This window comes from Nyctereutes procyonoides, unplaced genomic scaffold (genome assembly GCF_905146905.1).
Source record: "Nyctereutes procyonoides isolate TBG_1078 unplaced genomic scaffold, NYPRO_anot_genome, whole genome shotgun sequence".
NCBI classification, from domain to species: Eukaryota; Metazoa; Chordata; class Mammalia; order Carnivora; family Canidae; genus Nyctereutes; species Nyctereutes procyonoides.
Genome location: NW_026575051.1, coordinates 10,816,323 through 10,840,628, shown reverse-complemented (window position 1 = coordinate 10,840,628; position 24,306 = coordinate 10,816,323). Strand labels below are relative to the sequence as shown.

Sequence of the window (24,306 nt, the reverse complement as noted above, 5' to 3'; positions counted from 1 at the left end):
GGAGGCAGAGACATAGGCAGAGGGAGAAGCAGGCTCCATGCACCGGGAGCCCGACGTGGGATTCGATCCAGCGTCTCCAGGATCGCGCCCTGGGCCAAAGGCAGGCGCCAAACCGCTGCGCCACCCAGGGATCCCCTTTTGGAGGTTTTTTACTTTCATATTTAGCCATCAGTTTTAGACAGTTCTGTATAAATAAAATAGCTAGGGACTCCTGGGTGGCTCAGCGGTTGAGCGCCTGCCTTTGGCTCAGGGCATGATCCCGGGTTCCCAGGATTGAGTCCCACATCGGGCTCCCGGTGCATGGAGCCTGCTTTTCTTCCCTCTGCTGTGTCTCTGCCTCTCTTTCTGTGTCTTTCATGAATAAATAAAATCTTAAATAAATAAATATATAAATAAATAAATAAATAAATAAAATAGCTACTCCTCTAGAAGCAGTGTGCTTTTAGCCAGTGTTGTAGAGGCTCACACGTGCAATCTGAAGACATTTTCCTATGTTTTTATTTATTCATTCAGTACTCATGAGCCCTGAGTCTAAGACATTATTCCACACTGTATTATACATGGAGGAAGAGAGTATATAAAGAGACAAATGTTCCTTCCTTCCAACTTAATACTTAGAACATAGGAGGGGCCTGGGACTTGATCTAATTCCACCACTGGGAAGAGCAAAGGTCATGTTTTATTAATAATCAACCCCCATACCACATCTGCCTCCCCCAGCAATGTATATCGGGTGCTCAGCAACGATCTGTTAAATTGGTTAATTATAAATTATAGTAACATAAATAAATTGGTTATTAATTTCCTCTACTCTTCCAGATATCCTTATTGGTGTGTGTGTATGTATGTAAATAAAGCCCCTTGAGTTTACCTAAAGTCAATTCTGAATTTCAGACTCCCAGTCTACCTTCCTCAGCCATAGCCAGCCAGCTGAAGTGTGCTCTAGGACTGAGGATGGGTTTTAATGTTGACATAAGCAAAATACAACTAAGGAGGTGCATTAAGAAATCAAATAATATGTTTCTAAGTGAACCACAATGATCTTTGGATTACAGACATCCCTGTATAAAAGAGCCAAAGTGCTGATTATTTCCTTTATATAAAAGATGATTTTTTGGGACGCCTGGATGACTCAGCAGTTGAGCTTCTGTCTTCGGCTCAGGGTGTGATCCCGGGGTCCTGGGATCAAGTCCTGCATCAGGCTCCCTGAAGGGAGCCTGCTTCTCCTTCTGCCTATGAGTCGGCCTCTGTGTGTGTCTCTCACAAATAAATAAAATCTTTAAAAATTAAAAATTAAAAAAAAATTAAAAATTAAAGATGATTTTTGAAAAGTGCTGTCCTCACCACCCCACCCCCTGCCCCAAGGTAAGTGTTCAATGTTTCTGTTTGACTTGTAAAGGCCAGAGCAGCCGTACAGGCTTGTTTTGCATTCCAACACACATACCCTTACCACACTGATGCTTGCTTTGAGCTGTTATTGGTCATTACTTCCTCTGCTTGTGTAACTTTATTTTTTTTAGCAGTAATTGGCATTTTAAAAAAAAATCACTTCATTGAGATATGATTGACATATAAAAAGCTATACATATTAACATACACAACTTGATGAGTTGTATCTTTGGAGATAAGTATGTACCTGTGAAACCATCACAATCAAGTGAAAAGGGCTGCCCTTTAAAACAGAACAGCTAAAAAAAAAAAAAAAGAACAGCTGGTGCAATCAAAATATAAGTTAGAAATATATGACTCACATACTTTCATTCTTCCTGAATATAAAGCAAGGTGTACTTGCATCAACTGTCGAGAATCATTTGGCCTCCTACTCATCTACAGTAAGTCAGATGTTTGAAAGTTTAGGTGGAGGGAAGAGGCCCATAATGGCTGGGTCAAGCTGCAGAACGCTGTCCTTGCCTACACACCATGGCAAAGAACCCCATCTATGGCCCTACTGCTCGCAAGACCTGAGTTTGCCCTGACAATGAGTCTCCCCTTCAACCTCAGTTAACTGGACCTGGGCTGGCACCTGACCCTCACTATTAGGCTTATAGGCTGCATGGTAACATGCAATATGGCCAAGCCATATTGGGAACCAAATGAGGGAACCAAATCAAATCTCCGTATTTGAGAGTATGAGTAGAGAAACTGAGTGAGCCAGAGGCAGCAAGTCATGGCCATGCTCAGGGCAGAGTTCTGGGGGAGCGGAAACTATTTGTAAGCAGAGAGAACCCACCAATAGAGACCATGTTTAGCCTCAAAAATAGAGAGAGAATCTAGTCCCTAAGGTTGCTTTGAACCCACTCTTCCAGTTCCAAGAGTAGTTCAGGCCACATGTCTTTAAAAAAAAAAAAAAAGCCATTTTCTCTCTTGCAGGGAGGTGGAGGAGTGGGGATCCCTATTCCTCGAACCCACAGAGACTTAAGTTGAACTGGACCTCCTCACAGAGTCAGTGGTAATCCACTGCAGGGGTAGAAAAGATACTGAGCTAGGATTTTGAAGATGATTATTGGTTCAGCGGTAACTAATTCATATGCCACTGAGTGAGTCCTATCATCTCTGAGCCTCAGTGTCCTCACCTATAAAATTAGGTAAAATCTGTGTCTTCCTGTGAGGATCAAATTAGGTATAACATTGGTGGATGTCACCTTATTGTGGCTGTGGAACACTCACCCAGCAGAGACTACTCAAAGGAGGCAGAAGGCAGACTGAAAAGCTGTCATGGAAGTGCCATAGAGGAACTGATGCAAACTTCAGAAGCAACAACAGAGTTGGAGAGCTGCTGGAGAACCCTATTGGCAGGGAGAGACCAGCCAACTTTGAATGTCACAATTCAGAGAGGGAGCCTAGCTCTGAAAAGGGCAATGGGCAGCCTGCCAATGTGGGGCACAGTCAAGGATAGTAAAGGTGCTTAGGTAAGGCGCGGTGGTTACACACTGTGGTATAGAAACAGACTGTGCGGGACGCCTGGGTGGCTCAGTGGTTGAGCACCTACCTTCGGCTCAGGGCATGATCCCAAGGTCCTGAGATTGAGTCCAGCATCGGGCTCCTGCAGAAGCAGGGAGCCTGCTTCTCCCTCTGTCTGTGTCTCTGCCTCTCTCTGTGTGTCTCTCATGTATAAATAAATAAAATCTTAAAAAAAAAAGAGAGAGACTGTGCTTCTCTGCCATACTCCCACATGAATGGAGTTCTAGTGAAATGAGGCTAGTCTGAGGGGCCCCCAAAACTGGTTTCTGTTCCTGTCCTCATCAGTTTGAGTGATGCTGGGAAAATCATGCTTGCCTACAAAGTAGGGTCAGTGATACCTACTTGTGGGGTGGAGGGGGAATATATTTGCATAGTACTTTACTTAGATGGTACAAAATGTTCTCATAAACTTGATCTTTTTATTTTGAATCTGTTCAACAATCTTGCAAGACAGGTGTGGTAGAAGCCATTTTTTTAAAAAGTTTTTTTTAAGATTTTATTTATTTATTTGGTAGAGAGAGAGCACAAGTGGGGAGAGTAGCAGAGGGAGAGAGAGAAGCAGGGAGCCGAACATGGAGCTCCATCCCAGGACCCTGGGATCATGAACTGAGCTGATGGCAGATGCCCAACTGACTAAGCCACCCAGGCACCCCTAAAAAAAAAGATGTATGTATGTTTATTTGTTTGTTTATTTATTGGGGGAGGAGCAGAGGGAGAGAGTTTCCAGTGGACTCCTTACCAAATGCAGAGCCTGACGCAGGGCTCAATCCCACAAACTTTAGATCCCAACTGAGCCGAAACCAAGAGGACATTCAACTGACTACTACCACCCAGGTGCCCCAAAAGCAACTTTATGTTACAAATAGTGGATGACATTTACCTTGCATCGTTATGTGTGTTATGTGCTGGGCATTATACCGAAGCATCACACCTCAGCGTCTCATTTATTCTGCACAGTAACTATATGAAGTGGGAACTATGTTGTTATCATCTCTGGTTGGTATATGAGAAATTGAGGCTCAGAGTGGGCAAGTAACCTGCTCACAGTCACTCAGCTAAGTGGCAAACCCAGATCTCCCAGTTGTAAGTCTAGAGTTTTCCATTATGATGAATTGCATCTATGAAAGCACCTGGGGAAAAGAAAGCTTTAGAGGACTGTACAAATGGAAGAGATTTTTATCATAGCAAACCTCGGTCAGAAGCCTTTTTAGTTGGAACTAAATTATGGTGGACATTAATAACCAGACATGTTTTGGTTATAAGACTTTTTGGTCTATGGTACTGGGTAGTGGCAGGAATGATAAATTCTGAAATACTAGAGTAACATAAGGAAAGGAAGACTTAGGAAGATCTGTAGGACAGTGGTGTACAGGATGGTGGGAGCACAAAAATGTCAAATGCTGTGGGGGAAGGAATGTAGGGTGAAGGAACATAGCAAGGCTATTGAAATGAGGTAAAGGGTTGGGATCTAGACTCATTGCAATGATACTTTTCCTTTTTTTTTTTTTTTTTTTTTTTTTTAAGATTTTAAGTAATCTGTACACCCAAGGTGGGGTTCAAATTCACTACCCTGAGATCAAGAGTCACATACTCCACTGACTGAGCCAGCCTGGCACCCCTGGTACTTTTCCTTCTAATGAAATACAAACTCTGTTAAAAAAAAAAAAAAAATACAGAAATAGGAAAATAAATCAACCACTGATAATCCACTACCCAGAAATAACTGCTGCCAATATATCAACTATGAACATTTTTCAAAGCATGTGTTACGGTGCCTCCAACAAAAAAAAAAAAAAAAAAAAGGAACTTGGTAACTATGGAGACAGGGGCTGAAGCAATGTTTTCAGGACCCGGGACCGGCCAGGCCACCGGCCCTACGGACTGTGCTCAGTCCCACCCTCAAAAAGCGTAGAATCAAGTCTCTATGGTTATTTCTGCGCCGGAACTCAAGGCTACACTCTCTCCTTATGCGGAACTCTATGGTCGGAGGCCGCGGCTGTGACCCCGGAAGCGGTCTTGGGAGGCCGAGACTGCAAGATGGCGGCGCGGGCAGCGCTGGGCTCCATGTGCCGGCGTCTGTGGCAGGTACCTGGCGGGCTGGGGGTGCTAAGCCGGCTGACAGGACAGCAGCCACGAATTCTGAGTGCCAGATGTCGTGCCGGTTACTCCGCATCCTGGCGTGTTGTTTGCCGGAAGGTGGCGAGAAAGGGGCCAGTTTTATTATTTCAAATTCTCTGGTGGAATAAAACATAAGAGGGCAAAGACGGGAACAAGAAGAATCGTAGCATGTTAGAGCTAGAAAGAATGTTGAACCACGTGTATTCCAAAGCGCTGCTTTCAGATTTGCGAAATAAACGGAAGGTCAGGGATCCCTGGGTGGCGCAGCGGTTTGGCGCCTGCCTTTGGCCCAGGGTGCGATCCTGGAGACCCGGGATCGAATCCCACATCGGGCTCCGGTGCATGGAGCCTGCTTCTCCCTCTGCCTGTGTCTCTGCCTCTCTCTCTCTCTGTGTGTGACTATCATAAACAAATAAATATTTAAAAAAAAAAAAAAACGGAAGGTCAGAGAAGGATTACCTCGCTAAGATTAGGGGCTGAGCTAATCTCAGCTACAAGATCTTCTTTATGGAACCAAAGTGGGATGCTTTTCTGATATCCGGGGGTTCTGAGGTTAGATGGGAGTAGCTGAAGTCCTAGGAATGGGTTAAGGATCCTCCGTGCCGTTCTTCGGAGACCAAGCAAGACTTTGAGCAGTGGTTCTCAAATTATTTGGCCTCAGTACCCCCTTAACTCTCTGAAACTGGTTGAGGACTCCAAAGAGCTTTTTGTTCTTGTGGGTTTTAGCTGTGGGTATTTAGCATATCAGAAAATCAAACTGAGAATCTCAGTGCTTATCCACTTAAAAATAAAATCAACTCGTATGTTAATTAACATTTTACGGGAAAAATGACTTAAATTTTTCAAAACCGCGATAAGAGCGGCAGTTTTATGTTTTGTTGTTGTTGTTTGGGTTTTTTTTTTTTTTTTTGTAGATCTGCTAACCTTAAAAATAAAAGTTACTTTACCAGCACAAATGAGATTATCTGGGAATGACAGTTGCAATTTGGGACATGCAAGGTATGGCAAAGCCACACGGAAACCCCCAAAGGAGAGGCATATTATTTTAGAAAGAAGGAAGAAGTTAGGAGGGGCTGTTTTGAATGGAAGTCCATTGGAGAAAAGCAAGAGTTCAGGGTGATGATGATTGCTCCTTCCGGAATTGCAAGGGTAGTCAGTTTCTTATAGAAGATGCAAGATGTATACATCTTTTCCTGTTGGGGCCTGTGATTGATTATTCTTTCCTGTTGATTCTTCTGTTGAGACCTGTAATTGGCAATTCTTCCTGTAATTGGTGTTAAGTAGTGTGGGTCCCTCTTTTAGCCTCCCAACTCTACTTGAGTGAGGTTTCCCTTTATTTTTACCTCTTCTTCTTCTTCTTCCTTTTTTTTTTAAAGATTTTATTTATTTATTAGAGAGGCAGAGGGAGAAGCAGGCTCCATGCAGGGAGCCCCACATGGGACTCGATCCCAGGTCTCCAGGATCACACCCTGGGCTGAAGGGGCCAAACCACTGTGCCACCGGGGCTGCCCACCTCTTCTTTTGATTAAGATTTTTTCTTCACAGGCACCTGGGTGACTGGCTCAGTGGTTGAGCATCTGCCTTTGGCTCAGGTCATGATCCTGGGGTCCTGGGATCAAGTCCCGCATCAGGCTCCCTGTGAGGATCCTGCTTCTCTCTCTGCCTATGTCTCTGCCTCTGTGTGTGTCTCTCTCTTGAATAAATAGATCTTAAAAAAAATTTTTTTTTCATCAAAAACATTGCTGATTGAGAGTCAGGTTTCCATGTTTAGTGGTTGCGTCCCTCAGTGCCAGGAAGGATTTTTCCTGCTTGCCGTGTCTTAGGTCTGAGGGAAAGCACAGATTGGAAACCTACTGAGGTCACATTCAAGTAATGAGGGGTGGCAGGGGGAATGCTCAGGCATTTCCATCTATCACGACATCATCAAGCTTGTAAGCATTGGAGAGCATCTCTATTGGTTATATCATTTTTACAAAAGTTTGACAGGCTATGTACAAAACTTAGTTGTACAAAACAAAAGAAGTAACGTAACAATTCCAAATTGTTAGATGGTTCTAAACCAGTACTGTAAGTCTGAAGATAGCAAACTGAAATATTGGCACTCCACCCAAGGGACGGAAAGTTCCCCCTGCAGAGGCAAATCTGTGGTCATGTATGCCTCCTGGAAGTACCTGCTTAAAGTAACCATGAGACAAAATAGTGAATACTGCAAGAACACATGGAAAGCATTAACTGAGTGCATTTGGGAAAATACAATATAGACATAAAGGTGAAGCTAATAGCTAATGAACTTATTATAAAAACAGCAAGACGTCAAAGATGTATGAAAACAGTATTATCTCAAAAGAACTGCTTGGAGCCAAATATAATCCAATAATACAGCACATAAGGTTGCCAGTTCAGGACCATGAATTTAGATAAAACGCCAGAGTCAGTTAATAGTCCAGATGAAAAAGGAGACTTGTGACTGCTAAACCTCTCACCCTTCAGAACAAGCGATGAAAGGTTAATTTGTCACAGGATCACGATGAGGCTGTTTTCCAAAGCCATAATCAAAGGAAGAGGTTTCCCTCTTTCACAGGGTTTGGGAAATGAAGACAAGGGCACTTTCTTTGCACAAGAGAGAAAATAGAAGTAAACAGTGAGGAAAAGGTATACAGGCCTGGGCTGGACATCTTGGAAAAGCTGTCTCTTCAGATGTCACCTACTTCAGTTCTGGGAAATCTTTACTTTTAGGTCATCAGATGGTGTGTAGTCAGGATTTGTTGCCTTTTTTTAAGATGTGTCATGTGAACCCCGGAGTCTAGTCTGTCTCTTGGAGTTTGGCAGCACAGGGGTGGGTTAGCAGTAGCTGATGAGGTCCCTTCCAGAGAGGTTAAAGAGAGTCTTTCTGGACATATCTTTTTCAATAGATGGAATCTCCAGGTTGCAAAGTGTGCTGGTGTGATAGTTAAGGCCTGTCTCCGGGAGTGAACTGTGGAGAGATTGCTCTACCAAAGCGTGGTTGTTTTTATTTTTTTTTTTTATTTTTTTTTTTTTCGTGGTTGTTTTTAATAGAAGTAATTAGGTCTTTAGGATACGAGGTCTATCTCCTTTTGTCAATTACGGGCCAGGGAAACGGGCCAGTTGCATTGAGCATCCTGTGACTGCTCAAAGGGCGAGAGTCCGAGTTCCAGAGTGGGTGGATATGAGATTCAGAAGGATCAACGGCATTGCTTTCGGCCAAGATATTTGGAGAGTCTGCAGATTTACCAATTGAGTCTTAATAGTACCATTAGTGAGGTTAACCCTGAGGATTGAATACACACACAGTAAAAGTGTTGTAAAACAGGCCAAACAGCACAGACTTGTCAAAGCACCAGACTGGTAACATGGGTTCCCCAATTACCATGAAGTGCAAGAGGGGTTTCCCCTGGTAGGAATAAACCAGAATTTTAGCCACAGAAGAAACAGTCACCTGTCTACAAGGGAAAGCTTATAGTTCAGTGAGAATGGTAGAAACCATGACTAAAACATTTATATCCATGGGATGGGGGAGCTGTATGAAATTCACACCAACAGGTTTCTCTGCATTGTACTTTGGACAGGTGAGATGAGTGAGGTAGACACCTTTTGCAGCCTTATTAATGTCTCCCCATGAATATTTGTTCATGACATTCATTTTGTCAGTAGACCAATGGCTTAGTACATGTACAGTGTTAAGTAGTGGGAATGTTAGAATTTCTGGTAAGGCCAGATTGTTATTTGATCCAAACCACAGGTCTCTTTTTAGAGAGCCAACAATTAACTGTGTTTCCAATATTGTTTTTCCCTCTCTGGGGGCCAATTGTTGGGTATCTCTGGTTAATTTTTCCAAATTATCATTTGGGGGAACATCCCTTTGAATCATGACAGAGGTTTGGCTGTTGATTTCTTTGAAAGCAGCATTTTTGTTGGAAATAGTAGTGAGATGATTTCCTTTGGTGCCCAGGGAGTTGAGTCTGGAATGCCTGGGAACCTTAATAACAGAGCAGCCAGCCAAAGTATGGTATCGAATAAATTTTGGATACAGGAGATGTTTTAAATTTTATCCCCATTGGAGATTAGGAAACTTCTTGACTGCTTACTAACATTCCAAAGGCATGAGCTACCCTAAAGGCATACTGGCCGTTGGTATAAATTTGCAGCTTTATCCTTAGCTAAAATTCAAGGATAGTTAAAGGAGATCCCATAATTATTTCTTCAGGGGCCTTAACTATGTCCAGTGGCAAGAATGGCTCAGAGGCTAGGGTAATATCCCCCCTGTACAGGGTCTGGTTATTGGGTACAGTACCCTATAGGTCCATCATGAACCCTATGTTTTGGGGTGAGTACTCCCAAGGGTGTTCCCTCTCCCTCCCCATACAGAATAAAAAGAGAAGTTGGTAATTAGGATGTCTGAGGGCAGGGGCTTTATTAGGCTTTTCTTTAAAGTCCCCAAAACATTGTCTTCTTAGTTTTTCCAAATAATAGGTTTGGGTTTGTCATTTTTCTTTTATTAGTAAAGCATATAGAGCTTGAGCCATAAAAGAGATTTCAAATCCAATTTTGACAGTAGCCAGCCAGTTCGAGAAAACCTCATAATTGGCACCTTTTTTGAGGTTTGGAAAGTTCAGGATGGCAAAAGTCCTACTTAGATCCAAATGTAGTCCTTGTTCTGAGGTTAGGCACTTTAAGTGTCAAACCTGAATTTGAGCAAACTGCAGTTTTTTTCTTTGGAGCCTTTGTGTTCTTTTAAGGCCAAAAGCTTTAATAGGTAGATGCTATCTTACTGAGAAGAGATTTGAGAAGGACAGCAGAAAAGCAAATCATCTTTGTTATAACAAAGTAGAGGCTGCAGAAAACTTTCTGTCATCCAAATCTGTTTGGTGAAAAGTAAGGACTGTGTGCAACTCTTAACTGTCCAGGTGTCTTTGCATCTCTCCCAAATGGAAGAAAAAAAGATATTGGCTACCCTTACCAACTGGAATACTAAAAAATAAACTCTGTAGGTCAATTACAGTGAAAAGTTTGCTTTCGGTGGGAATGGATGTCATCAACAAAGGGGGATAGAAACAACAGGGTGCCAAGGGATAACAATTACATTGTTTAGAGGCCCTGGACAAGCCTCCATTGTTGGCCATTGAGTTTTCTCACAGGAAAAATAGGCGTATTACTCAGACTAGTGCAGGGGATAATGAATCCCTGAGCTTTGTAATCTTCTGTTACAGGCTTGATGCCCTTGCAGGGCCTCAATAGGGTATTCATTAAATCTGGGGAGAGGTGTTTTTTGTTTGTTTATTTTTTTAACTTTATTATTTTTTTAGATTTTATTTATTCACGAGAGACACACAGAGAGAGGCAAAGACACAGACAGAGGGAGAAGCAGGCTCCCTGTGGGGAGCCCAATGTGGGACTTGATTCCAGGACCTTGGGATCATACCCCGAGCCAAAGGCAGATGCTCAGCCACTGAGCCACCCAGGTGTCTCATGTTTTTTGTTTTTTTTAAAGATTTTATTCATTTATTTATGAGAGACAGAGAGGCAGAGACATAGGCAGAGGGAGAAGCAGGCTCCCTGCAGGGATCCTGATGCAGGCTCAATCCCACTGAGCCACCCAGGCGCCCTGGGGAGAGATTTTGAGAGATCTATTTGAATCTTGATGGGAAGTGCATTATGGATTCTGCTGATCAGTTGAAGATTTTGTCCAGAAAGAGGATTTTTCCCAATAGGGACTGACAGTGTCCCCAGATGCAGTTGCAATGCTGTCAGACATGGAGAAAATAAGATGTCAAAAGGTCTTTGAATCCCCCTGGTTGGCCATTTTGATTACTACTGTCAAGTTTTAGAATCATTTCCATCTCTGTGGAGAAAAAAATTCTAGCATGATGTATTTCTAAAAAAAAATCTCAGCCCAACAAATGAATAGGAGCAGAGGAACTAAGGAGAAAAGGGTATGTCTCTCCCAAAGGGCCTAGAGCAAAGGGAAGCACCAAGAGTGAAGTTCTGGTGTCAAGAAGGACAGAGAGGGACATTTGGGTGGCTTAGTGGTTGAGCATTTGCCTTCGGCACAGGACATGATCCCTGGGTCTGGGATCAAGTCCTACGTTGGGCTCCCTGAGGAGAGCCTGCTTCTTCCTCTGCCTGTATCTCTCTCTGTCTCTCTCTCTCTGCATCTCTCATGAATAAGTAAATAAAATCTTTAATTTTTTTTTAAATAAAATCTTTTAAAAAACAAGCAGACAATAAGGAAGAGAAAGTCTGAGCCAAGTATGAGGGAGGTTTGGGAAGAGCCCCTATAGTTCCTTGAAGTCCTGTTGTGGGGATGAGGACATTGGAAAGGCTGACTGTAGAGCACTGAAGGCACCTTGAACATTTCAGATGGTAACAATCTTTCTTCCAGTGTCCTGGCTCTTTACAATAATAGCAGAAACAAGTTTTGGGGTTTGTTTAAAGGCCTTCATTTATTAGAGTTGAAAATTAAAAATTTTGGAGCACCTGGGTGGCTCAGTTGGTTCAGTGTCCAACTCTTGATCTCAGCTCAGGTCTTGATTTCAGGGTTATAAGTTCATTGGGCTCCACACTGCATTGGGCTCCACATTGCATTGAGCTCCCCACTGGACATTGAGCCTACTTTTTTAAAAAAAAAGAAGAAGAAAAATTAAGAATTGTAATGGTCTTTCTTTTAATGGTCTTTCTCCCCTAGAGTACTAACAAGCTGGTTTGCCAAATTAAATCAGGAGTGGACAGTTTCCCACTCCATCCTGTTTTTTTTTTAACTGAGTTAGCCCCATTCAGCCCATTAAGAAGCATAGTTTAAGGGCAGCCCTGGTGGCTCAGTGGTTTAGTGCCGCCTTCGGCCCAGGGCCTGATCCTGGAGACCAGGGATCAAGTCCCGCATCGGGCTCCCTGCGGGGAGCCTGCTTCTCCCTCTGCCTGTGTCTCTGCCTCTCTCTGTGTGTCTCTCATAAATGAATAAATAAAATATATTTTTTTTAAAAAAAAGCATAGTTAAATGCTACCCTGATAGATTCAGCATCAAAAGGGAGACCAGAATTTTCTTTGAAAACAATCTGAAATCAATTATAATAGCAAAAGGTTCATCAGGCTTTTGTCTGCAAGACTGAATTTTGTTCCCATCAACAGGCTTAGAAAAAGCTACAGTAATTGTTTGGAGGAGATTTCCAGTGAATGTTCTAGTATCTTGCCAAAAGTTAGAGATTTGGGATCCCTGGGTGGCTCAGCAGTTTGGCGCCTGCCTTCGGCTCAGGGCATGATCCTGGAGTCCCAGGATTGAGTCCCAATCAGGCTCCTTGCATGGAGCCTGCTTCTCCCGATGCCTGTGTCTCTGCCTCTCTCTCTCTGTCTCTCATGAATAAATAAATAAAATCTTTAAAAAAAAAAAAAGTTAGAGATCTTTTTCTCTAAACTCCTTTCAAGGTATTCCCTTCAGGCTAGCTATAGCCAGTATTTGGCCTGGCCCTCACCAACATGCATGTGGACTAATTGCTAAAAAATCTGAGAAACCAGGTTGGTAAGTTTGAATATGTGAAATGCTTCAGCAACCTATGGGGTTTCTCAGTCACTATAGGAAACTTTAACTATGGCTGTCAATTCAGCATCATTCCAGGGAACATAAGAAATTTAGGGGTTATTTTGATCCTCAGAAGATTTAACTGTAGGGGCGCATGGATGGCTCAGTCAGACGTCCCAACTTGATTTCGGTGCCCGTCATGATTTTGGAGCTATGAGATCGAGCCCTGGGAGCCCTGGGAGCCCTGCATCGGGCTCTGTGCTCAGTGGGGAGTCTGCTTAAGATTCTCTCTCTCTCTCAAAAAGTTTTTAAAATCTTGAAAAAAAAAAGACTAATTAGCAATAATCGCACCTCGGGTAAACCTCATTGGCTATGATGCTGCTGTGTGAAGCTGTAAAGATTTAACTTTAAAGGGGCAGGTTTTGGGATCCCTGGGTGGCGCAGCGGTTTAGCGCCTGCCTTTGGCCCAGGGCGTGATCCTGGAGACCCAGGATCGAATCCCACGTCTGGCTCCCAGTACATGGAGCCAGCTTCTCCCTCTGCCTATGTCTCTGCCTCTCTCCCTCTCTCTCTCTGTGACTATCATAAATAAATAAAAAATAAATAAAGGGGCAGGTTTTTATAGGTTTAGTAGAAGAGGAAGCAGGGCGAGGTTCAGATACAAAAGGAAGTTTGGTGAGAGAATTAGAATGAGGAGGTTGAAGGTGTAGAGGAGATGGAAGCAGCAGAATGGGAAGGAGGGTGATAACACCACCGGTGGGGCCTGAGCATAAAGTGGCTGCCCCACTCCTGGGGAGGGTGGGGGTCTCAGACCTTAAGAGTCTTTTTTTGTCTTTGCCTCAGTCTAGAAATTGTATTTTGCAGAGAGGCAGTTTTAGATTCCTTGGTAATGTTTGGAAGATTTTAAGATACCAGTCAAAATAGACATCTCATTCAGGTTTGACAATTTTAGAGACATGGCTGCCTGGTTTAGTTTTAAGGAAATCAGAAGTTCCCCTTCATTGGCCATTGAAGTTCTAAATTACTTTTTGATTAAGTCAGCTCATTTAGTCAGACATGGGCTTGAGGGAGAACCATGATGTTTAAACATAAAGCCACTAGTGTTCCAGAAAGGGAGCTGCCCTCAAGGCATTTTAATGACTGAGATCCTGTTTCTTAGAGATTTTTCTCTAGAGTAAAAAAAGAAAATTCCTGAACAGCACAGTTTCAACAGGAACATCCTGGTTCCAAAGGAATCAGACCAAAGGCCAGCACAGAACCAGTGGGAACAGCCCAGTTCTGGGAAGGAGGTAGACCAAAACTAACACACTTTCAAATAGGCACAGTTCCAACAGGAACCACCTGGTTCCAAAAAGGAGTCAGATCAAAGGTCAGACAAATACTCTGAAAGGACAAAGCCTTAAGACTGGAGATAAAGCCTGGAGAGCTCAGAACACAGAGTAGAGATCACAGTCCGGGAGAAACTTAGCCTCCAACTCCAGGGTTTGTAAGAGAGCAGTGAGCTTAATTGGCTCTGTGGGCCCTGGCACCTTTTTGCTCACCAGCCTCGAAGTTATTGGGGGGTCATTTCTGCATCCCTTTCTTTTTTTTTTAAAGATTTTATTTATTTATTCATGAGAGACACACACAGACACAGGCAGAGGGAGAAGCAGGCTCCATGCAGGGAGCCCGATGTGGGACTCGATCCCAGGTTTCTGGGATCACACCCTGAGCCAAAGGTAGACACTCAGCCACTGAGCCACCCAGGAGTCCCTGCATCCCCCTTCTGATCATCAAATAATGTTAACCTTAAAAATGAAAGCTATTAAAAAAAAAAAAGAAAGAAAGCTATTTTACCCGTAAAAATTGGTTTATTTGGGAATGACAGACACAGAATTGCAGTTTGGCACATGAAAGCTATCTCAAGTCCCATAAACAAAGAAGAGAAACATTTCCTGGGGAAAAAGGAAGAAGTTAGGAGGGGTTTTGAATGAAAGTCCACTGGAGAAAAGCAGGAGTTATGGCTTTTCATTGGCTGAGTTGCAAGAGGTAGTCAATTTCTTGTAGAAGACTCAGTGAACATCTTTTCCTGTTGGGGCCTTTAATTGACAATTTCTATAATTGACATTCAGTGGTACGGCCCCCCCTTCAGCCTCCCTACTCTACTCTGATAAGATTTCCCCTTATTAGTTTTCATACTCTTTAATGTCTGGCTTAATAGAGGGCAGTTGGATTCTCATATCTGCTTCTGCAGTCTGTTGCTGTTATCACATAGCATGCAGCCTCTAAAAAACTTCACTGTACATGGTTGAGAATGAGAGTGGAAAAATTTCAAATAATGGCTATTATTATGAAAATAATTTTAATCTCCCAGGCCTCCTGAAATATGGCCCCCTCAGATCCTTAGACCATACTTTGAGAACCAGTGTTCTTAAAGAAAAGGCAGCTGGTGGTACAGGTTGAAATTCTGAGCTACTAAGGCATACCCAGACTCCCCAGACTCAGCTCCATCCCTTCAAAACAAAAACTTAAGAACTCTTTTTTTTTTTTTTTGAGATTTTATTTGTTTATTCATGAGAGAGACAGAGATCCAGGCATCCCAGGCTCTAACTTTTAAAAGCAGAAGTTTATACTGGGGGAATATTAATAGGGAAGTGTCCTGTTCCTTAGATCTGTGTTTTTGTTTTTTAAAGATTTTCTTTATTCATGAGAGAGAGAGAGGCAGAGACACAGGCAGAAGGAGAGGCAGACTCCATGCAGGGAGCCCGAGATGGGACTCGATCCGGGGACTCCAGGATCATGCCCTGGGCCGAAGGTGGCCCTAAACCGCTGAGCCACCCAGGCTCATTCAAGGGAGAATGTGAAAGTTTTGGTTTGCATCCATCTTGGGTGCAGAAGGGGGACAGGACAATAAGCTAAGAATAGGCTTTTAAAACATACTCAGGTGACCCTCAGTTGTTTTGTTTTACTTGTACTAACGTGTTATTTTCATCTTCTAAGTACTTTTAAGGATCTTAAGTATACTGTACTTGAGTCTCAGGTTACTTTTTTTTAAAATAGATTTATTTATTTATTTGAGAGGGAGAGATCGAGCGAGTGTAGTATGGAGAGGCAGAGGGAGAGAAGGAGAGAAAGTCTCAAGCTGGCTCCCTGCTGAATACACAGCCCCACACGGGGCTGGATCTCACGATCAGGACCACGAGATCATGACCCGAGCCAAAACCAAGAGACAGACACAGACACAACCAACTGTGCCACCCAGGCACCCCTCTCAGGTCACATTTTTAAATCTCAAGAAAGCTCAAGGGAGATTAGCCAATGTAATAAATTTTGATGCTGTTGCTTGAAAAGGAAGTTGCAGAGCCTCTCCTTCCCTAACTGCACTGTCTAGCACTTATTTGCTATTGGCCCTTAATTCCAGGCCCACATTTTCCTCAAAAAGGCCTTCTTTTGCCCCTGAATTGAGATTTCCCTTTTCCATGTTATCTTTACATAATGAAAATTTTGAATGAATAAAATTAAAATGTTGACTTAAAAAAAAAAGCTCAAGGGAAAAACAAATGGGAAAATCTATTATTACATGTAGTATCTATCGTAAGTCTCCTACAACCAGAAATTTTGTCCACCAGGGGGAGTTGACAATAAAGAATTTGGAAAGGCTAGATTTTGGTGGGAGTATGAGGTATAGCGGTGGTGTAAGCTGGATATCCGTTTCACTGTGTATTTTCAGTTTGTTTATAAGCTAAGCTATCCCAGCCAATCCAAGAAACCTATGCTAGAAAAGATGTATGAAAGCTTAAAAAAGGTTCTTTAGAATTCTTATTCCAACTCTTAATAAATTATAAAGAGACATTTATTGCTCAGAAATATTCAGGCAAGATATGTATTGAAGTACATTTAGTCTATCAAAATCTAATGGGAAAATAAAGTCACTTTTTTTTTTTACTTGATGCCTGTGTATATTTAAGTCATAGGTGTTCTTTTACTGTGAGAATTACTTGTGTGTTGTGTGTGGCTGTATAAATTGCATTTTAAAAGAGTTTTTACTCCTAAGCTTTAAAGCTCAAATTCTCAAAAAATAAAAATAAAGCTCAAATTCTCTAGTATTTTGAGACTCTGTTTTGATTATCAACTCTGTCATTGTCCTCTTGTTTTTAAATGAAATCTAATCTGGCATTTTAATTACCCTAGTATCTTCATCTGAAATAATGAGATGGCCCTTAATTTGAAGCATTGTACATCTTTTGATTTTTTTTTTTTTAGTGGAAACTATGAGTGTTTGAGGATTGACTTTATTTTTTTTTATTTTATTTATTTATGATAGTCACAGAGAGAGAGAGAGAGAGAGAGAGAGGCAGAGACATAGTCAGAGGGAGAAGCGGGCTCCATGCACTGGGAGCCCGATGTGGGATTCGATCCTGGGTCTCCAGGATCGCGCCCTGGGCCAAAGGCAGGCGCCAAACCGCTGCGCCACCCAGGGATCCCTGAGGATTGACTTTAATTCTAACACATGCTCCTCCCTTTTTCTAGGGTTCAAGGAATTTTTCTCTAAATAGTTCTAAGAGCAGTACAGCCAGAAATGGTGGCTTTCTCCTGTAAGTATATAATTGGATGTGCTAAATTGAATAAGGAAATGGGCTTTTGTGCTGTTTCACTTAGGTTTTTCTTTGTTTCCATACATAGCAGTACGAGCATGAAATGGGTACAGTTTTCAAGCCTACATGTTGATATTCCCAAGGATTTGACTAAGCCTACGGTATGTATTCCCTATTTCTTTGTAAGGAGCTATATTAGCAATAAACTCTTCTCATCATTTCATTTGGGATTGTTTCCCAGACACTTTATGAATAAAAATATTTTGTCCTGGAATGCCGACAAGTACACAGTGTGCCTAAGTAAAGTACTCTAATGTCCTTGGGTGCTTGCATTATCTCTCAGAGAATCAAAGAATCGATTATTTACCCCAAATAACTGATAACTGTGGGAATAAGCAGACTTTTTCTTTCGTTCAGCACTATGTGAAGAGTGGTCAGAATTAATGATGCAGAATATTTGATACTATGTTACAGAAAATTTTTTTGTAGGCTTCAGGTCTTTATTTTCATTTTAATGCATTGGGCCTGGGCCCAGACTGTTCACAGTGAGGAAGAACATTACCACAAGCAAAGAAAATCTAGAAGTAGAAAATCTGTGTAACCTTGTTTCCTTTTAGTGAAAACCATGATTCAGTCAACCCAGTTTTTGTGTAAATTTGTGGTTTAAACAATCCTTACAAATTCTGAATCTTTTCCGTTCTACCTCCCCAAAATAATCCCTTTTAACAGTTTGGAATGACTTCTTCTAGATATTTGTGTGTAATCATTTCATCTGTGCACATGCACACCAAAATGGAATTGTATTTTACATAATGTGCTGCTCTTTTGATTTTTTTCACTGAATACATACTGGATATATTTCCATGGCAGTACATATAATAAACTCTGGGCCTCCAAGTCAAATGTTTGCTTGGGCCAGGCCTGGAGGAAAGGTGGTGGGGTGGCTCTAAGTGAGACAGCTGCTCCTTACTCTAGCCCCATGTTACTATCTGGGAAATTAGACCTAGTGATGTCACCTGGTCTTAAATTTTCCAAGCTAAACTAAATCCAAATTTTTGTTCAAGATCTCTTGATTTTTCATGTCACGACAGATTGATACTATCTTTAAAACCCTGTATGGACTAGTCAAAACACATCTTAGGGCTGTATTACCACTCACTTGTTCCCCAAGTTATTATACAGGATATCAGTGTATTCTTCCAGCAACCTTCTTTGGGGTAATTGAGAGTAAATATCTAACTAGCTTCCTGGTTATTAAGTAGATCTCCTTTCAGGAGTGAAGTAATTTAACCCTGAATCATTGGATTAGTAAGATAAATTATTGGTCTAATGAATGAATGAAGGTGAATATAATTCACCTCTTGGAAGAAAGTCAGAAATGTCAAACCCATTATCCCTAAGATCTTCAAGAATTAGAGTGGAAGAGGTAGAAGCTAAATATACAGTCACTGCCATAACATTTTAATTAGAAATGAGTAATTTTTCTATTAGGGCAGGCAAAACACACATGAATAAAACCTAATAAAAAATATGAATGGCAATAGCTTGCCTTTGTATAATAATGTTTTTTATAATTTATAAGCACTTTAATCTGTGTGTACTTATTAGTTCCCTACAGAGATGCTGTGAGTGATATTGCTGTGAGCTCTAGTATAGGTATGATCCTATTTTATATATGAGCAAACTGCAGTGCATTGAAATTCTCTGACTCGCCTGTTGTCATTCAGCTGGAAGTGGAAGTTTAATTCCCAGTCCAAATCTTCTGACCTGACTAGATCCAAAAATCCTTTCCCATTATATATTTGAGGTTCAATAACTATGAAGTTAAAGGTTCCTTTAGTGATTTTGTAGTTGCTTGAAAGTCTTTTTGGTTTAAACTATATTTTAACGGATTGTATGAGTCATTGTGGAGATCTGAATGTCATAGTTCCTAGAAAATTAAGCTAACAGTACTAAGATGTTACTCAGCATTTTTCTCTCCATTTATTAGGAAACTCTGAAATTGTTCGAGGATAATATATGAAATTTTCAAATTATAAATATTAGAGGAAGCACAACTGAAACTTTTCTTTTTGATTTTAAAATTGTAGATAACCATTTCTGATGAACCAGATACATTATATAAGCGCCTGTCAGTTTTAGTAAAAGGCCATGATAAGGCTGTATTGGACAGTTATGAATATTTTGCCGTGCTTGCTGCAAAAGAACTTGGTATCTCTATTAAAGTGTAAGTATGATCTTTCCTAATCTGACCTATTAGGGGCTGGAAAATGGTCAACCAGGAAAATGTACTGATCCCAGGTAGGTCTGAGCTCTTAAAATACCATAGAAACTCATGGTGGGTAGAGTTTAGATTTGTCATATTATCCTAATCAGGATTCCTATCTATGAAAATTTTTAAATACTAGAATGAGTGGACAAGGAAATCTTTTATTTAGCAACTGTATAGACATAAGGAAACCTAAGAAGTCCTTACGTCTGGACTCTCCATGGAGCAGGGTGGTGAATTAGGTGAACAAGCAATCCTTTTAGACAACTTGGATCTGCTGATCTTTGTCTGATATAGCCAGAGTTTCAAAACTGCCTTCAGAAACATCACTCACCCAGTCATTTCATACAGGAACAAGGTGAGCTTCATGCGGCCCTAAAAATCACTGGTGGGTCAAATATAACTATGGTAACCTCCTCCTTATCCGTGGAGGATACTTCCAAGACCCCCAGCAAATGCCCGAGACGGTGGGTGGTACTGAACCCTCCATGTACTATTTTCTCCTATACATATATACCTATGATGAAGTGATTTATTTATTTGTTTGTTTATTTTGATGAAGTGATTTATAAATTAGGCACAGTAACTAGTCCTGAAATAGAACAGTTGCAACAGTGTACTGTAATAAAGTTATGTGAATGTCCCCCCCCCCCCCCGCCAAAATCTCTTCTGGTGCTGTACTCACCCTTGACATGATGTCTGATGATAAAATGCCAGGTGATGAGCTGAAGTGAGGGGAATTAGTGGGCACTGGGATGTTGTGTTAGGCTGCTATTGACCTTCTGACTCTCAGAAGGAGTTACCAGCTTCTGGACCGTGGTTGACCACAGGCAACTGAAACTTCTGAAAGCAAAACTTTGGATAAAGGGGAGCCTTCCGCACCTCTTTTGTCTTGTCACCTGCTCCCTCTGATGCTGAACAAGGCCCATTTGGGGCTTTGCCAGTCTTGACTTAGAAGGAACGCACACCTTTCCTAGAGTATTTTGTGGTTATTGATACATTTGTACATTTCCCTAAAACAACACACACAGTAACACATTGGTGCTGCTCTTCACAGTTCATGTATTTGGTCAAAAAAGGACTTCAGGGGTAAAAACCAGAGGCGTATGCATGTGCCCTTACCTGCCAGGGCTCATTTTTAGGTCTGTGGAATATTTGTTCCCATTACTGTGTATGGTGTTTATTTTGGCCTGAGCTTTATGACAGCAGCTGTTAATACATGACAGTCTTGGCAAATGGAAGTCTGTAAATGGTAGGTAATGCCTATAATTGAGTTTAAGCCTGACCTATAAAATTGTGGAATAGTGCTTTGATATCAGTGACTCAGGTTTTAACACCACTTAGCTTAAGTATGCTGTTTTGCCTGTTGTTTTTTTAGACACGAACCTCCAAGGAAAATAGAACGATTTACTCTTCTCAAATCAGTGCATATTTTCAAGAAGCACAGAGTTCAGTATGAAATGAGAACACTTTACAGATGTTTAGAGGTGAGTTCATTTCAGACACCCAAACATTTTTGAAATGTCCAGTTTCACACTACCACATTGTAACTTTCCTTTAATGTCAACTGGGTGGACTTCCTGTCAGCCCATGATGCTGATAGCTGTAGAGAAGAGAAGGTAAGTAACAGGAGCTCAGAATCAAGTAAAGCCATCCTTTAGAGCAGTTCATACTTTAACTCAACAATGAAGATTATGGTGACTAATTTGCATATAATAATAAAGCCTTGGAACAATTTTGCTTATATTTTAAAAATTCTAGTTAAGTTTTTACATAGTTCTAGTGATTCTTTTTGCACACTAACAGGGCTTTCCATGTCCACAATGGGAAACATTAAAGTTTTTCATTATTCGTTTGTGCATCCACTAGAGTCAGCACAGTCTTGTGGTTAAGGAGAGCAAGGGTTCTGGGGTCAGACAGGTCCAAGTACTGGCATGTACCACCTGTGTGATCTGCACCTCAATTCCTTCATCTGTGGGATGAGAATAACAGTGGTACCCATCTCGTTAAGGTTAGTGTGAGGATTAAATGAGATATTTATCAAAAGCCCTTAGAATGCTCCCATTACATAGCAAATGATTAGTAAATGTTATTAAAATGAATGCAGGTGTACTGCTTTAAAATCATGCTTACCAGCTGGGTTCAAAAAGCCCTGGTTTAAAGGTGTTCTGGGCCATGTGCCCACCTTCCAGTCAACCAGATCTGTATTTTCTTCCTTTTCTTTCTTTCTTTTCTAAAGATGTATGTATGTATGTATGTATGTATGTATTTGAGAGAGGGAGAGCACAAGTGGGGAGGAAGGGGGCAGAGGGACAAACTCCCTTCTGAGTGTGAAGCCTGACGTGTGGCTCGACCCCAGTACCCCAAGATCATAACCTGAGCCAAAGTCAGATACTTAACCAACTGAGCCACCTGGATGCCATGGTACTTTTTTCCTTTTAAATTGGAATTCTGGGGGATCCCTGGGTGGCTCAGCGGTTTGGCGCCTGCCTTTGGCCCAGGGCACGATCCTGGAGTCCCAGGATCGAGTTCTGCATCGGGCTCCCGGCATGGAGCCTGCTTCTCCCTCTGCCTGTGTCTCTGCCTCTGTCTCTCTGTGTCAAAAAAAATAAATAAGTAAAATAAATAAATAAATAAATAAATAAATAAATAAATAAATAAATAAATAGTAAATCTTAAAAGAAAAAATAAATAAATTGGAATTCTGAGGGTGTCTATAGGTGGCTCAGTCAGTTAAGCGTCCGACTCTTAATTTCAGTTCAGGTCATGATCTCAGGGTTATGAGATCAAGCCTGAGTTGGGCTGCACGCTGGACCTGGAGCCTACTTGGGGTTCTCTCTCTCTTCTGCCTCTCCCACCCCTACCTGCCTGCATGCACACTCTCTCAAAAAAAGTCAGAATTCTGTGTAAGATTTCATAGAGAAAGAAAAGGCTGTACCACGTTATTTAAAAAAAAAACTCAAAATTTCTGCTTTAATAGCGTATCATGAACCAATTTCATGTTTGAAATTTCAGTTAGAACATCTAACTGGAAGTACAGCAGATGTCTATTTGGAATATATTCAGCGAAACTTACCTGAAGGAGTTGCCATGGAAGTGACAAAGGTATGACTTGAATTTCTGTATCCCATTGGAGAGGGATCTGCATTGTTTTGATACTTTGCAGCCCTGTCCTAGCCCACTGAGTGGAGGGGAGGGCATGTAGTGGACGTAGAGGTGGAGTTGCCATAGTGGTTGGGGTCTCTGCCTCCCTTTGCAGCGGTGGCAGCCCAGCAGAATCCTGCCACTGCGGCCTACATCCTCCCCAAGCCGCCTTTGGAGTCTCCCTCCCTCTTAGTGGTTGTCTAGACATAGGTTCCACATTAACTGGCAGTCCCTGGAGATCACTGAGGATCAAATAGGCTGAGTGAGAGTGTTTTATGAGTCCTGCACAAAGATGAGAGGGGTAAAAGGAACAAAGAAGACAAGAGGACTTGGGAAACAAAATTAGTAAGTCCAATTTATGGCTAAAGAGTTCAGCTAAGTCCATATTATGTCATAGTTTTGTTTTTCTCTTTTTAGACAAAATTAGAACGGTTACCAGAACACATCAAGGAGCCAATCTGGGAAATGGTACCAGAAGAAAAAGCAGAAGGCAAGTCCTAACGTCTCAGCGAGTCCACTGGTGCTGGCATTTGACCCGAGTGTGGGTCAGACATGTATGTTGAGATAGAAAGGCTTCCAGTTGGGATGACTGTGAGTCTACCTGACTGCTCTGTTGAGCCCACATGAGCCTACCACATGCCCTGATCAGCTCAAAGCAAGGGGTGGAACTTTAATGACACACTGGACTATAGTGAAAAACCACTGTACCTATTCTATACACATCATCATTTCAGGTCTGATTTTAACAAATGTGAGCAAAACACTTTGACTACCATCTGTAAAAAGAATCGAGTCTATATTTTGTTATTCTGTTATTGGTCAATTACTAGTTTGCACTGATTTTAATTTGTATCATTTCATTCATCTGAACGTGAATGTTTGAAATACTCCTTACGCACATTTTTTCTTTTGAGGTACCTGGAAGGAACCTTCGGTTAATTTGGTTCATTTAACACTGAACAGTTAAAGTTCTTCATATTTACCTCAGTGCAAGCTGGGAAATGCTAGTTGGGGGATGGTAACCTCCAATTTTACCTCATTTAAGCATGACATTCTTGAAAACTAATACACTGTGCAGCAGATCATGCACGTTTGCGGCATGCACTGAACTCTTTGTTGCCCAAACCCTTACTTACCAGGTTGCCTAGAAGGATCACTGTTAAGGAATTTGAGCTCTCGAGAAATTACTGTATCACCTTTTATATCCTGTGATTCATTCATTCAGGAAGCTTTTCTTTTGTTCTATAACCAGCACTGCAGAAAATACCAAACATTGAATGGAAATAATGGCTTTTGAAAATTGTGCAGGGCACAGATAAATAAATATTTTTCCTTATTAAGTCCCACATTATAAGGCCTCTTTCTTTTGGTAAATAGCATTCTTTTTGTTTGGAGATGGCTACTTTTCCATGAAATTAAATCGGAGTGAAGGCCCCGAAAGAGGCAAGGCTCCAGTGTGCTGAAACTGCCAGTGCATCAACCGCCAGGGAACGATTTATTTCCTTTTTACAGCACAATCGTATCCATGTCTTTTGCAGTTTCTTCATCCGTGGGGTAGTTACGCCTTCTCAGTTTTTCCCCCATAAACCGGAGTCGGAGTCCCGGTTCTCTTTTCCCCGACCTACTATCAGGTATCAGTGTTTTGAATGCATACTGCTTGTGCATCAGACTTACAGTACTGTCATTAACAAGAAAAGAGTTACAGCCTT

General features: G+C 41.6%; 1 protein-coding gene across 2 annotated transcripts; it reads left to right on the top strand.

The window, feature by feature from the left end:
- The first annotated feature begins 4,991 nt into the window (after positions 1–4,991).
- Positions 4,992–23,945, top strand: MRPS10 (mitochondrial ribosomal protein S10). 2 transcript variants are annotated; one of them, XM_055330860.1, is made up of 7 exons: positions 4,992–5,046; positions 17,120–17,184; positions 17,276–17,345; positions 19,275–19,411; positions 20,832–20,940; positions 22,469–22,558; positions 23,015–23,945. In XM_055330860.1, exons 1-7 carry the CDS (start codon positions 4,999–5,001, stop codon positions 23,096–23,098), a joined length of 603 nt encoding a protein of 200 aa, XP_055186835.1. In that variant the 5' UTR covers positions 4,992–4,998; the 3' UTR covers positions 23,099–23,945. The 2 variants fall into 2 exon arrangements, with proteins under 2 accessions (XP_055186835.1, XP_055186834.1); XM_055330859.1 differs by having other exon boundaries at positions 17,273–17,345.
- Positions 23,946–24,306: the final 361 nt, after the last annotated feature.

Bases quoted from the DNA above. Each gene is read 5' to 3' on its own strand.
- MRPS10 (XM_055330859.1), top strand. From the start codon at position 4,999: ATGGCGGCGCGGGCAGCGCTGGGCTCCATGTGCCGGCGTCTGTGGCAG. The intron at 19,412-20,831 runs GTAAGTATGATC...TTGTTTTTTTAG, and splicing joins CTTGGTATCTCTATTAAAGT to ACACGAACCTCCAAGGAAAA. The intron at 20,941-22,468 runs GTGAGTTCATTT...TTGAAATTTCAG, and splicing joins CACTTTACAGATGTTTAGAG to TTAGAACATCTAACTGGAAG.